This window comes from Myotis yumanensis, unplaced genomic scaffold (genome assembly GCF_028538775.1).
Source record: "Myotis yumanensis isolate MYYU_CA2020_CCGP unplaced genomic scaffold, mMyoYum1.0.hap1 SCAF_12, whole genome shotgun sequence".
Taxonomy (NCBI): Eukaryota; Metazoa; Chordata; class Mammalia; order Chiroptera; family Vespertilionidae; genus Myotis; species Myotis yumanensis.
The window spans coordinates 8,118,986-8,133,973 of NW_027223763.1; the positions used below are offsets into that span (position 1 = coordinate 8,118,986).

Genomic DNA, 14,988 nt, shown 5'->3' on the forward strand with positions numbered 1-14,988 from the left:
TATGTGAAATAACACTTTGGATCTTAATATTGATCTTTGTTATATGACATTGTAGACATGTTTATTTAGGTGGTAGTCTGTGGGCAGTTTGTGAAACACAGTGCTCACCGCCCCCCTGGAAATGACCCTCAGAGGAGCTCAAAGAGAAATTGGCAACCACCGTCCTTTTTTTAAACTTGCCCAAGTTCTGAAGATCCCTGGTGATGGGGGAATGACATACCCTTAATCATGGAACTGCTGTCCACTGTCCCCGACATGCCAAGAAGCCCCCAGCCCAGAACTGAGACAGGTTACTTGTGAGCTGGCATGGTGCCATGGCATGCCGGCCCTGGAGCCTGAAGACCTCTTTTACTATTTACTAGCAGTTTGACCTTGGGTGAGGTGTGTCTGTCTGTCTGTCTCTCTCTCTCTCTCTCTTTGCCATAGTTTGTGGCAGCACCAACCTCAGAAGAGGGGTGGGAGCAGGGATAAAAACCATGATTGTCAAAGTGCCGAACTCAGTACATGGCACATTATAGTAGTGCTCAATAAAATGTAAGGTTCATAACATTTTTGAGTCTGGTGTATATGAGGAGGGTAGGACTGGGGGAAAAAGTAAGGGACTTGTGAGATTCTTTTTTCCTTAAGGAATTATCTTCCCTAGAACGGGTGGGGAGGAAAGGAATTTAAAAGGTGTTATCCCAATTTTTAAAAGCCTTTATTTTACACTTAAATAACAGCACACATGATAATTTTATGAATAAAACTATACATAATATATCTTAAATGTGCACATTTTTAAGTTTTGTAAGTGTATCTACTGACAGAATATTTGTAAAATAGAGGAAGGTTCACCTACAACTCAGCACTGTCAGCATTCTGGTATCTGTGTGCCCGGTCTAATTGATTGACATTAGATATGCATGCCTAATATCATGTGTGTATTTCAGTTTCCTTTAAGTCTCCCCCATCCCCAAATATAAAATAATTTTAGCTGCAGTCCTAATTGCTGCCAGCAGGATTTGTGACATCCACTAGGTACTGTTGGCTGGCTCAAGGCACCAGCAGCAAAAGCAGCGATGACAAAGCAAAGGAAATAATGCAGCAGAGAAGAGAAGGAAAGTAGAGATGGTAGGTCAGGAACAGGGGAATAAACAGGATGCCCCCAACACACGCAGGCATGCATGTTCAAGGTTGTTTAATAAGAAAAACAAGTTGGAATGAGGTTGCATTAGTTAAGTTAGTGGTTGGCTTTTGCTGTGTGTATGGTAGTATCAGCAGCAGTCATCTCCTTCTCTAAGGTGCTTCTTTATTACCATCTTCACTAGTTTCTGGCAAGGCTTAGGCCTCATAGACTGTTGGGAGTCCCGGGAGAGAATTCCTGGTTACAGGATCTTGTTACGGGGCTGTGTTGTGCAAGAGAATAACCGACTTTGGTGCCCCACATAGGAGCCAATCAGAAAGTGAATAAAACTGGTGGAACAAAGATCAGAACGACACCCCGGCCTTTGTTGCTGGGTTGCTGAGGATCCCACTTCTGGCAGAGCCATCTCCATCCTTCGCTGAGTCTGTAGAGGGCGCTGATGACACTGGAATCCCACTGTCTGGCTTAGGGCAGGCAGAGGAGCAGGAGTCCTGAGTGGTCTTTCAGATCTCACAGCTTGAAGTCAGAGAATTTGCCCATTGATGGTCTCAGGCTAGAATTTGGGCTGGGGAGCCTTATTTCTCAAAGGATGTTACTGGATGTGCTCTTTAATTTGCATATTTATGGACTCTCATGTCCTGGTGGGTAGGGAAGGGGCTGCAGCACAAGTTAGAATCCCTTCTTTGGGAGATTGCTTCACTTTTGTCATTGTTGCATAAAGAGCTCGAACTTGGTGTTCCCCAGATCCCACCTTGCTTTCTCCTGCCTGCCTTCTGTTTCACTGCCCTGTTTTATGAGTGCCCGGTGTGCGGCCTTTCCTTCAGTCCTCTCTGAAGCTTTGCTGACCCAGCCAGTGTTCCCACTGCTCCTTCTGTTACCTGCTAGCCATACATTGTAGTTCCTTGGGTCTGATGTCCCCACTAGACTCCAAGTCCCTACAGGGCAGGGATCTCCGAGTCTTCATCCATCTCTGTAGTCCTAGCTCCCAGCACAGGACCCGGCATGTTGTAGGCCTTCTTGGATAGGAAGTGAATCAAGCTATTTTTTACCAGTAACTGTTGGGAACTTAGACTTGCTTCTTAACGGAAAAGTAGAAGAAAGAGTAATTCAAAGAAATGAATCACTTCAATGAACACGTAGGCTCGTTAGTCAGGGAGGTGATAGATTCTCTTGGGCAAGAAGTCTCACACTTGACTCTGCCAGCATTTCCCCAGAACTCTCATGTTTGGTGTTACTTTCCCCTATGATACTGACTTTGTTCACTGTATTATCAGGAAGTACGTTCCAACCATTGTTGGATATTTTCAATCAGGGGTTAGCAAACTACAGCCCATGGGCCAAATTCATTCCACTGCCTGTTTTTGTTAATATAGTTTTATTGGCACATAGGTACACATATTTGTTTACATGTTGTCTTTGGCTGTTTTGTGCTCTCATGGCTGAGTTATGACATATACTGTATATTCACAAAGCCTGGTCCCCTTACAAGAAGAATTTACTGAGCTCTGGTAAGTTGCTCTCCATCTACCCATCATCCTCAGTTATGTGGTGATTGGCCTGAAGCAGTGTGTGGAAGAGGGGTGCATGCATAAAAGGTTTGAAAGGCCTGGGTCCCGCACTTACCAGATGAGGAACCTGTGGCAAATCATTGAGGCACTTTGAGACCTTGCCTTCATCTGTAAATGGGCATTGAAAACAGTGCCTGCCTCCCGGTGAGTGTGCGCACTGCTGGACATCGTTGTTGCCGTTCTCTTTCTCAGGAGGAGGAAGCCAAGAAGCTGGTGAGCGAGGCCATTGCAGCTGGCATCTTCAATGACTTGGGGTCTGGCAGTAACATTGACCTCTGTGTCATCAGCAAGAGCAAGCTGGACTTCCTCCGCCCGTACTCAGTACCCAACAAGAAGGGGACCAGGTGAGTGAAGGAGGTGCAGTTCTTCCCGTGTCCCATGGCTTCCGTGGCCACCCTTGGCCTCTCCGTGGCATCTGGACAGAGTATACTTTTAATATTTTTATTGATTTCAGAGAGGGAGAGAGAGAGAGAGAGAAACATCAATAATGAGAGAGAAACATCAGTTGGCTGCCTCCTACATGCCCCCCACTGGGGGTCGAGCCCAAAATCCAGGCATGTGCCCTGACCTGCAATTGAACCGTGACCTCCTGGTTCATAGGTTGACGCTCAACCATTGAGCAACGCTGGCTGGGTACAGAGCATTCTTGCTGCTTACCCACGTTAAGTAAATCCAGTGTCCCCAAACCAGCCTCACATAACAGACCTTTGAGTCATTTGATTTATGATTCTGGGCTGCTGTCCGGTATAGAAAAGTGATTTATTTTGTAAAATGTTGATGGGAGAGGTGGAGTGAGACCCACAAGAGTCCTGGGTGGAGGGTTGGGGGAACAGGGTTGAATTACCTGCTGTTCTTTCTGTGTGAAATTCAGTGTGAAATTCTGTGAGAAGATGCATTTTTCGCGGGGAACCGGTCCGTAGCTTTTCTCCGAGTGGTGCGCGTCCGAAGAGGGTATAAACCACTGGTTAAGAGTCTCTGAAGCCCAGCCATGGGAGCTCACAGGTGTTTCCGACTCTTGAGGGAGCTGTGCCAGTTAGCCTGAGGCATGTGCTGAGCCGCACCGGGTCTCATTGGTGCAGCCCAGGCTCAGAGCAGGGACAGGTTGATTTGCTGAACAGAAATGCACCATTTCCAGCCCTGGTGGCTGGTGTGTGCAGATGAACCACTCATTTGCTATCCCGCATGGTTGTCCAGCTGCTTGACCATCCTGTGTCTCCTGACCTCTTCCTGGAGCCTGAGCATCTCAAGGTGTGTGTGGCTCCTTGAGCACTGTTTCCAGCTGCATTCATCCGAGGAGAGCCAGCTCATCGCCTTCTGGAACGCTTGCTTTAACTCTGACTACGTACACTCAAAACCCAGATCAGGGCCAATGCACAAGGAAAGACTAGGACATTGAGAACCAGCAGGCACTCATTGCAGTGTGTGCTCAGCATTGCAGAAACTCAGTGTGTTCTTGATGGGGTTCAGCAGCAGAGAGCTCTGGGGAAATGCCATTACCTGGCGTGGTGACTTTGAAGTGATGGAGGTAGTGTAGGTGCTCTCCAGTGACCCCACACAGTTTGTGGGAACTTTAGCGGAAGAGGAGCAACCTTTCAGGCCTGAGCTGTGTTGGAAGCAGGCTTGGCCGAGCTCTCTGAAGTGGGAGCAAGTGCCCCTGCATGACCCACTTCCCTGTTGTTTGCAAGTTGCAGCACGACCTGAGCAAGTCCATGGTTATCCATCCAGACTGAATAGTGTGCTGGTGAGGATTCTGGAAGGCTCGTGTTAGCCATTGAAAAGTAGCACTTGTGGCGGGCAGGAACCTGTGCTTAGCGCAGGAGTCCTTGTCCAGAGGGAAGTGCGGCAGCGGCACATCTACTCCCGTGGGACGCAGGTCAGGTTTATAAAGGATTCTGTAAACTCGAGAGTACAAACAAAAGGGCCCCTTGGCTAGTTGTGAACATCCATCCAGTGAGTGGTGTGAAAGGGGCTGTGGCAGGTGTCAGTAACCTGCCTCTGGGTGGCGCTGCTCCCCCCTCGGTCCCCAGGCACTGCAGCAGGTGCTAGGTGGCAACAGTGCCTACTGTGGCACCTCACTGTTATCTTTTCTGCCAGTGGCGGAGTGATGGGGGTACTGCCTGGGTTAGGAACCTCTCCCAGAGTGGACAGCCAGGGCAGGGCAGAGCCTTAGGCTGGGGTAGGCATCCTGTGCCCGATCCCTGTGGACCTGGCCCTGCACATGCCCGTCAGCTCCTCTGCTCTCGGCCCTCGGCAGCCCATTCTGCCGTCCACTGTTGCTTACGGTAGAAGCCCTCCCTGCTCGCTTCTCCCAGCAGGCTCCTCTTGTGTGTCCAAGCCTCCAGACGCTGCAGTTCACATGCTTTGAGTACACAGGAGCTGGCTGGGGCTCTGACTCCACACCACAGGGGAGGGTGGGGAGCGTATTAAAAGGTGCAGGCGCAAAGGAGTGTGAGGGACGGTGAGGTGCAGCAGAAATAAAGGCCAGCCATTCTTTGCTGTGCAAGTTGTTGAATTTATACAGAGCTCCGTCACATCGCCCTCTTTTCTGCTTCCTGCTTTGTGAGCACAAGTGTCCATTTGAGAGGATGGATTTTCGAGGAGCACGTGGTCATGGCACAGCCGGCAGCGTCCTGTAGTTCCTGCCAGATTGACAGAAATGATGCCACGGCAGACCAAAGGAGCAGTTGGATTTGTGTTGCTGTGTGACCGTAATGTAATTCCTGGCCCCATCACGAGGACCAGCAGCTCAGATACGTTCTTACAGACTGCCTTGCATCCAAGAAACCTGTCAGATTCACTCCAAGATAGTGCTGGGTGTGTCCCAATGGAGACCCACCGTGTCTCTGCAGGGGACAGTTCACTTTTTCTTGGGTCTTGAGAGTGTGGTCTAAAGTGAAAGCCCAGAGTCTGGCTGTGGGTCATTTTTATATTGTTTATGCTTCCAAATATTCCTAAGTGTTTAAGGAAACAGGTCAGCCTTGTTGCCACACCAGAGAAGGGTGGTGGCAGCTTAATAGAAGGATTCGCTCCTGCTGGTTACTGAGAGGTGCTTTCTGGAGGCTGAAGCTTGAAGGCAAATGACCAAATGTTCTCCAGCATTGCGTGGGGCTGGTGAGGTGGGAGGAAATGTGAGTGCCCACTAAGTGCCTGGTGCTCTGCCTGATCCTTCAGTAAAGTGCATCCTGTCTACTGGTGTTCCTGTTGTGTAGCTCTTGAGAACTGTGGAAAGTGAGTTGAGTCCCCCCAGGATGCAGAGCTGGAAATCAGGAAAGCCAGGATCCCAGTCCCAGCCTCTGCCTGCTTGAGTACCCGCCCCTCTCTCCAGCCCTCGGGATCTTAACTCTTGGCTGTTTTGTGTTTCTCACTAGGTTTGGACGGTACAGTTGTGAGAAAGGGACCACTGCAGTCCTCACTGAAAAGGTCACGCCCCTGGAAGTTGAGGTGCTGGAAGAGATAGTCCAGACGATGGACACTTCCTGAACCGTGTCAGTGGATGGCTGGTTACTGCTCTAGAAGATGGGGGGCAACAGAGACCCCCCCCCCCTGTAAGACATTCATTTCAGTTTGCTGATTGAGACCCAATAAAAAGTGGAAACCAAATTGGGGCTGAGGTCTAGGGGCTGTGTGGTGGTTTTTTTTAGCCATTAAGGCCCATCGACCTGGCCTCCCCTCAGGACATTAATCCTTTCCCAAGTGGGTCTGTGTTCAGGTGGGTGTAAGAGCAAAGTATCCCTAAAAGCAGACGAGGTTCATGTTGGAGAAGTCAGATAAGGTGACTTTGCTTCTTCAGGTGAGCCTTAGGAACTTACCCTTGTTTTAACTTCCCTTCCTTGGGGTAGGGTGGTCCCTGGGTGTTCTCTTTTTAATTTTTTCTTTTTTTTAGGATGAGGGCAGCACAACCTTTCCCCCCAGCAGCCAAGTAGGAAGACAAAGCAGGTAGGTGGACAGCCTGCTTGGCCATAGCTGCGGGAAACTGGTCGAACTCTCAGGCAAGTTTCAGGGAAGTCAGAGGAATGCTTCAGGATTACTGTTTGTAATAAACAGGATACGCTCATTTCACAAACACTTAGGCCTGGTGACTGGTTGAAATTGTACAGTCCTAGAGGCAGAGTGGTTCTCCTGACACACAAAGCAAGTTCTGTGTCTGATGCTGATTCCGCAGAGGGAGACACAGGAGGGTCTCAGAACTGTAAGCAGACTCTTTGCAAAACACCTGTCTGGAATCCGAAAAACTTTCAGTGGCCAGTGCTGGGGCCTTGGCTCTCCTCAGAGAGAGCGTGGCTGTGTGAACCGCTCTTGGGCCAGCCTCCCAGGTTAGACTGCCAGGAGTGGGGCAGGGGGAACAGTGGAATTAGTTTAGGGCAGCAACTTGGCTGATGACTGTCAGAATTATCTGGGAGCTTAAAAAAATGCCGGGATTACTCAGGATGTCTGGGTCCTGAGAAGTTGTGTTTTTAAAGGTGCCTCGAGGAATTGTGCTTCAGTGTAAAGCTGTTTCAAAACTATCCCCGAATCATACTCATTCACACAAGTAACCCCTTCCCAGTTTTATTTCAAACATAGAGGACACGTACAAAGCAAAGGTGGCATCTGAAGAAAATCTCTCAAACCTGACAGTGTTAACAGTAGGACAGAGGTCACACATGGAAACAGAGCAGCGGCCCAGCCCAGTCCTTTATCGGGAGCTCGGTCAGGTCAGGATGCATCTGGAGGGGCGCCTGTGCTCTGTCTGGAGGGCGGAACTGTCACCAAGTCAGTGGACGACAACTTGGACCATTTGAGGATTAACTTGAGTATAAAGACAAAATTCAATCTATTTCTTTCAGAGCTTGAGTTTTCCTTAAGTTCACATTTATAAATTAGTCTTCACAGTTAATCCTATTTGGGAACAAGAAATAAACACATTTCTAGTTTCCTTGACATAATACAGTTGTACATTAATTCTTGATTTACGTGGTCCATGGACTTGAGTTCTGTGAAAGGGTGAGGGCTGCCATTTTTTGGATCATCTACAATGTGCTAGACAACTTGCATATTTTATTTCAGGTTCTGACAGCACCCTGAAGGTAGGTATCATTAGTCCCATTTTACAGATGTGGAAACTAAGGCTCAGAGAGGCTGAGAAACTTGCCCAGGGTCATGATAGGAAGTTACAGAACCAGGACTTACACAGAGAACAGCCTGAAGGCATGTTTTATATTTATAGCTTTGTATCCCATGCTTCCGTCCAACGGAAAATGCTTAACACTGATCATTAAATGAACTGACAGCACTCCGGCAGGTGATGAAGTGCCTGGCAGAGAACAGGTGTCAGGAAAGGATGGCTGGGCCGGACTGCAGGGAAGTCACGCCTTTCAAATGCTGTTTGTCTTCTGAAGCTCTGTGCCAGGTGCTGGTTCTCATCCCCATTCATCAAGTTATAAACGTGGATAAAAAACATTAGGAAAGTCTTCACTCTACTTATTTAAAATATTATGTCCACTTTATCCCTTAACAACAGAGTAAGTTAAGCACACAGCTTGACTGAAATGATTCTAAGCGCTAAACGGAACTTGCTACAGCCATTTTCAAAGGCTCACTACAAATCATAAAGTCCCACAATTCTGTTAGCATCAACCTTGACCAAGTCACGGAAGGAATTACCCTAAAGATTCACATTGCAGGGGGTGTGTCATGGCTTGCTGAACCACACACCCTGTTAACAACCCAGCTGAGATTGTTCACAACAGTTTAAAGAAAGGACTTTTGAATTTGACCATCGGTGATGTGACCAGTGCCCCTCCCCCCAGCTGCTGTGCATTCAGCATCTGCTGAAAGCTGGCCCCTGGGGAACCTTCGGAAGCCTCTCGTCTTAGTGGATCTAGGCTACCAGGTGGCCGCTTTGGAGAGAAGACCCAGGTAAGGCAGAGTGGTGCTGGCTCTGACAGGCACGCCGCATCCACGTTCAGGTGCTTGAAGTCCACACGTGCATCTGTTTGGCAACCTGGTGCACATATCCAATGTCAGGTCTCTGGTTGGGGTCGGGGTAGATGCACATACTGACCAGCTCTCGTAACTGCAAGGGAGAGGACGGCTTGTGTTAGTCGTAAGAAAGCAGCCTTGCTGAGGCTCTGGCAGCACTATCTGCATCATGTAGCCCTCAAGGCAGCCAGGGGTGAGCAGTGATGCTAGGAGGCTAAGTGATGGGCACACTGTCACAGCCACTGCGCAGAGCCAGGGCCACTCGTGGCCTTGAAGGCCATGCTTTAAGGCCCTGAGAGTGGTTGCCCCAAATAATTCCTGAAGTTTCAACTGTGCACACTGCTAGGCAAATCTGTGTGTCTGCTGTCAGTCACACAGATGCCCGAGCCAGAGGACAAAACTGAAGGCGAGGGCTTATTGATCATAATAAATGCATTAACATGCAGCAGGGCTGCAGTCTGCCCACCCCCTGGCCTCTATTGTGCTCATGAAAGACAGAGCTTTTAATTACACAGACACTGAAGGCTGCGCCCGCCTCGGGGTGGGGGAGGGGCGCCTTGAGCCTCTGATCGCCTCCCTTCTGATAGCCAGAGTGCCAATTATTTTAATGGTAATTAAAATAATGACCTTAAAAAGCCCACATCTTAACTTGCATCCCTGGGCTGATTGCACCCGTCCCTCCCTCCCCCCCATTTAAATACCTGCTGCTGGAGGGGCTGGCTGCCTGTGGGGTCATGGTAGCAGCAGGAGAGGGTGGTCCTAAATAAGAGGGCTCATGTGGACTCTGGCCGTGCTCGGGGTGTCTGAGGCGGCCCTGGGGCTGCTGTGCACAACCCACGTCACTCCTGAGGTGTTCGGGGTCAGGCATTTCAAGCACCCCCCTGAGTTGTATGTCACCTTTCTGGGATTCCACCTCTCTGAACCCTGGAAGGTCCCGGCAGCTGAGCTGAGCCTGCAGCTGCTGGACGCTCCTGGAGACTGAGCTTGCCCAGGATGAGATGATACTTTTCGGACCTTTCAGGATTCAGGGCAAGGTTGGACTCTGACAGGTGAAGAACCCAAGAAAACTAGATGAAGGTGAAGTTTATGTGACCCCCGTCATTTTACCATGCAGTTGGCAGTAAGTGCATGTTTGAAAATGTTAGAAATCAGGAGAAACAAAACTAAGTGTCTATTTCCATTTCTAAGAGGTGACAGAGCTTCAAAAGTGAGGTGTGCAGGGATTCCAGGGCCAAGAAGCACCTCTCGCTCCCAGACACACAGCCTAGAAAGGTGCACATAACTGGGAAAGCCAGGGGCTGGGGAGCAGGAGCTCATGGAGGTGAACTACGGGAGAAGGGGGCTGAGGGCTTTATACAGATTTCATTTTAGCTTCATATCTGGGCGGCAGATTATGGTTCCCATTTATAAATGGGAAACTGAGGCACAGAGAAGTTATGATTTGCTCTGAGTTCCGTGGCTCCAGGCTTCTTGATGGAATTCTAGCATAGAATTCCAAATTGAAAAGGAGAAGAAAAACCAAATACAACTGTTCACTGTAAAGAAATTAACTAGTTTTTCTTTCTTGCCAACTCCAACTCCATAGCACAAGCCCTTCCCCCAAGGGCACACGGAGAACGTGGTAGGCCCCTGAAGCAAAAGCCATGAGAGCACTGAACCGTCTAGGGGCCTGTCCTCCTGGCCCTCACCCCTGGGAGTTTGAAACCAGTGAGCATGGCATCAAGTTCAGAGGCTGGGTTCAAATCCTGCCTCCACCACTTGCAAGTTACATGACCTTGGGCAAGTGACTTAATCTGTCTGTGTCTCAGTTTCCTCACTGGTAAAATAGGGTGGGGGAGGATCCAATATAATAGGTCATAAATGTGAAATGTCATTATCCTGAGGCAGTGAATGGCCTGTGGTCCTGCAGACTCCCCTTCACCCACTAGTGTTAACCTTGGATAGAAATAATAATGGATCTACTAGCATTAACCTTGAACAGAAATGACAATAGTTGATGCTCACTAAGCATTTACTATGAATCAGGCCCTTTGCTACATCCAAAGGCTACTTTTAATGATGATGGGGTCATTGTCAGCCTGTTGCTAGACTGAGCACATTATGTGCACTGACCCTGTGAGGTAGATTCTAGGATTACCCCATTTTACAGATGAGAAAATGGAGACTCAGAAAAGTTCAGTGTCTCACCCAAGAACAGTAGAGGGAGTATGCAAACCTATGTTTCTGTCTATACCCTCAGCCAAGCTGTGCTGTAAACCTGTCATTTCATCCTCACATTTTATTCATGAAGGTAAATATTAGTCTTATTTTTGAGGTCCGAAACAGGTGAAGATGATGCTCACACAGCCTGATGCAGACCTGTCAGAGTCTGTGTCCCTGGTGAAAATGTTGAAAATAACCCAAGGTGTGACTAGGTCTATGACAGCAAGGAGACCAGTGTGTTTGCTGGGTTTCCCGTCACTGGGGCAGCTAAGATCCTGCCACCTCCTGCGTCTGGTTCCTATTGCCTGACACCAGGCAGAGCCGGTCTCCGGGACATGTGGCAGCGAGCCCTACTCTCAGAGGTGTGCCCACTGCCTCCTCGGGGCTCCTGGTTTCTGTGCCAGTGGGTGGGCCACCAGCCTGCTGTCGGGCCCACACTGGTGTCTTTGGGAGCTCTTCAGTAACAACCATCTATTTTCTCCTCCGAGTCACTTTCCCAGAAATCTTCCCTCCTCCACCCTGTTAAGTGAACCCAAACTCAAGCCCCCTCCCCACGTGGCTCGCTAGGTCTGGCCCTGGGGCAGCGGACTCACCTTCTCGGAGTAATGTTCTCCAGGGAGGGGGGGGTAGTCGCACTGCTCGATCTTCTGGCAGAGCGAGAAGAGGTTCATCTTGTCTCCGTAGAAGGGGCTCTGGAGAGCCGCCATCTGCAGGGGAAGGGTTGGGAGAGGAGTTTTCAGCCTTGGGGTCCAGTGGGGTGCGGTCCTCCAGTTCCAGTAGAGCGACTGTCCAGCAGGACGTCCTCAAAACCCCAAGGAAGCTGGGATTCCACAGAAGTGGCCTTTTAACACAATCCTTGGTACATTAGCAAATTAAATGGGACAAAGGTTTCGGTGGCAAAACTTTAAAGGCAATCAGCCAAATACTGGGGGCCAGCCACATGCAGGCCCGCACCCCGCCTTACGCCTCGGCTTTCAAGGACCGATGGTGGTCTGCAGGCAGCAGATGGTGAATGGGCTCTGCTCGCTGGGATTGGTGTCTGGGCCTGGCAGGTCCTCGGTGCACCGGCCTATATTTTTCTAAGAAGCAATTCCAAAACACCCGTGGGAGGATGTCTATTTACGTAATAAAGTTAGGAGATTACCTAAGGACAAACATTGAGAGGGGTGATGAGGCATTTCATTTTTGGCTTTAATTCTGGTTGTTTTCTCCAGCCCACGACAGAGCTGCTGTCTGAAGGCCTGGCTGCTTCTGTCTTGGAAGCTGGATGCCCAGACACCAGGGAGGGCAGGCAGGCGGGCCGGCTGCCACCCTGACGCAGGGACCCGGGACAGTGTCCCGGAGGCTCCAGGCTCTGCCGGCGGCCTCCGCTTGCCCGATCCCCTGCTCTGCTCTCTCGGCGTGTGCCTGGCCTCTGGTTTCCTTGTCCCTAAAGTGGGAAGAGGCTCCACCTGCAGGGCTGTGGTGAGGCTTGGCTGGCCCAGGAGGAGGCGCCACAGGCTGAGCTGTCACCATCTCTGGTGGGCATCAGCTCCACCCTGCAGGCAGGTACCAGGGGCACTGGGAAGCAAAAGGGCTGTGGTGGCCCCAGCGGGTCAGTCAGGGAACTCCCAGGCCTCACCCTGCTGGAGGGCACCCAGACTCCCCACCCCACCATTCAGAGCACTGTTGGGGGTGTCTTCAAAGGGGGCACAGGGGAGCCATGGGCAGGCTCCATGAGGCAGCAGCATGGCAGCCCAGCACGGTGCCCACGGCCCCATCTGCTGATTAATCCGTAATGGGATTCAAGTGCCTGTCACTCCCGCTCACTGTTGCCTACCGCCAAAAGGCGGCCCAACGCCTCCTGCTAATGAAGTGCAGTCGGCTAGTCGTGCCTGCCTGTCTGTCTGGCCCTCGTTCCCTTGGAGGAGCCAGGCTGCCAAGGCCACTCTGTGCAGATGCAGGCGAGGGCTCCTGGGCTCTGGCTGTGGTAGGGCATTGGGATATGGGAGGAATCCTCACTGTCCTCAGGCCTGGAGGTGGCCAGTGCGCCCTATCAGGGCAGGGAGCTGGGCTTGTGGGTACCCATTGGCTTTAGCTTCCATCTACCCTCATCCTCTATTCACTCCTGTGAACAGGTCTAGTGACCGCAAGAGCTGGGCCTGCCTCCAGAAGGGCCAGCAGCATCCCTGGATTTACAAGTGGCCACTGGGGAGGCAGCAGTGTGGCCTGGAGGTTTGGGTACTTCCTCTGACCCAGGCCCAGGAGTGTGTCCGGGCAGCACCTGTGGGCCTAGAGGCCTGGGCCAGGCCAAGTGCTTCCGGTCTGGGGGGGGGCGGGGGGTGTTCAGGGCCAGCCTCACCTCTGCTCCCGGGACCAGGGGTTTGGGCCCCTCCCAGAGGGCTGGGAGCCCGTCTGGACCGAGACAAGGCTACACAGAGTGAGCAGCCCTGGCACTTGGCAGGGAAGGATGAGGGTGCGGAGGCCCTGCCTCCTGCTGGCTCTGCCAGCCTGACCCAGAGCTGGCTTTACTGCCAGTGTGCAAAATGGCATCGCGTGGGGGATGCATTTCCAGTAATTAAAATGAGAACCTCGGGCACGAAGGGTTAATTGGGCAGTTTCTAAAGCACATCTGTTGCCATAGTGGAGAGCAGCTGAGGCTTAGGGGTCACTGGGGTGATCTGGTTGTGGCGCGAGATTAAGATGGCTTTTCCTGCAGTGTTTCTGTTCATCGTAGAAAGGACATTTAAGTGTTGGCCCCATTAACATCGGCTCTGGTTTTTCATGTGTCCCACCTGGGAGGAGGGACTTGGTGATGCTTCCAACAAGTCAGTCTGATCTGGAAAAACCTGTTTGCGATTCCAAAAGGGCCCCAGAAATTGGCGAGGGGCAAGCCCCATACCCAGCATCCCCTCAGATCATTTCTCCCTGCTTCCGGCACCTTCCCTTCACTGTTCGGAAGTGTCTTGAACAGGGTTAGCAGTGGGCCATGCCAGAGGAGGCTAGTGGCAGCAACAACCTCCCCGCTCCCCGCCAACTGCTGGCCACCGGCCTCCACCCGGATCAGGGCATCGGCAGTGAAGGAACCTCGGGGGCTGCTTGAGGCGCTGGGATTAGACTGATCACCCTGATGGCGAGCTCTCCCTGCACCAGTGACCACCCCTCTGACTGGCCTAAGAGAAGAGGAACTGCTCTTTGGGGCTGATACTGGCTGCCTCGTTAGAACTGCCAAAGCCATGGCTCTCAGCGCTGCTCCTCAAATGCAGACCTTTTTCTGTCTGGTATTATTGGGGTGACACATGGCCTGGGAAATGGGAGCGTGTGGGCACTTGCCCCGCCGGGAGGGCTCGGAGGAACTGGTGTGTGTGGTCTGAGATGTCGGGGGGGGAGAACGGGATCCGAATGCTGAGACTCACACCCTGTCAGGGACTCAGACACCCCTCTCATCACCCAGCATCTCCCCAGCACGCCTCAGCGTCTGAACCCAGAAGCCAAGCAGTCTGTAGCCCTGCTCCTCCACGAGGTAGGGGCACCCAGACCATTTTCTGGCTCAGACTAGAATCCCAGAGCAGGATTCCCAACACTGTGCAGCCGATCCTGTCTTTTCCCTGCCTGCTTTCTTGCCGGCTCTCAGTACCTCACAGGCCCCTGGAGGCAGCGGTAAGGCCCCCCAGCTGAGGATCCTGGGGCCGGCACTGAATGAGCCAATTCCTTCAGCTCCCATGTAGATAAATAAATTCTGCAGAGCCTGGCAGCCCGCTGGGTGCCTCCACGGGGCATGCTGGGTAATGAAAATAAAGCATCAGGCTTTCCAGCTGGGCCGAACTCGGGCATCTCTGCTGGGAGCTCCCACTGCAGACGTCGCTCTAGCTCCTCACAACCCGCTTCTCCCTCACAGGGCTCTGGGCAGAGACCCCTGCATCTCTCTCCACGGAGGCCACGCCTACCCGCGGGCTGGGGAGAAGGGAGAGGCCCAGCTCCAGCCTCCAGGAGGGTGGGCTTTAACAGGCAGCCTGGGGACCAGGGCCCCGCGTGGCCACTTCCTTGCTCTGTGACACCAGGAAGTCTCTGAGCCTCAGCTTCCTCCCTCAGAGCGAGGCTGGGAGCATGCTGGGGCGATCCTTGCCATTCATTCCAGCGTCCAGGGCAGTGCTG

The 14,988-nt window shown here is 51.6% G+C and overlaps 2 protein-coding genes across 5 annotated transcripts in view; one reads left to right on the forward strand and one right to left on the reverse strand.

Moving 5' to 3' along the window:
• The window catches only part of PSMB7 (proteasome 20S subunit beta 7), a 53,860-nt gene extending 47,569 nt beyond the window's left edge, over positions 1-6,291 (forward strand). Inside the window, exons 7-8 of the mRNA XM_070430711.1 lie at positions 2,884-3,035; positions 6,060-6,291. Coding sequence (XP_070286812.1) covers positions 2,884-3,035; positions 6,060-6,171 — 264 coding nt within the window. The 3' untranslated portion in view covers positions 6,172-6,291. The remainder of the gene's footprint in view (positions 1-2,883; positions 3,036-6,059) is intronic.
• Positions 6,292-7,223: 932 nt separating this feature from the next.
• The window catches only part of NEK6 (NIMA related kinase 6), an 82,580-nt gene continuing 74,815 nt past the window's right edge, over positions 7,224-14,988 (reverse strand). For all 4 annotated transcript variants that reach the window (XM_070430710.1, XM_070430706.1, XM_070430707.1 and 1 more), the window contains exons 9-10: positions 11,448-11,561; positions 7,224-8,746 (exon numbers count right to left, since the gene is read on the reverse strand). In XM_070430710.1, the coding sequence (XP_070286811.1) occupies positions 8,636-8,746; positions 11,448-11,561 (225 nt within the window). In that variant the 3' untranslated portion in view covers positions 7,224-8,635. The remainder of the gene's footprint in view (positions 8,747-11,447; positions 11,562-14,988) is intronic.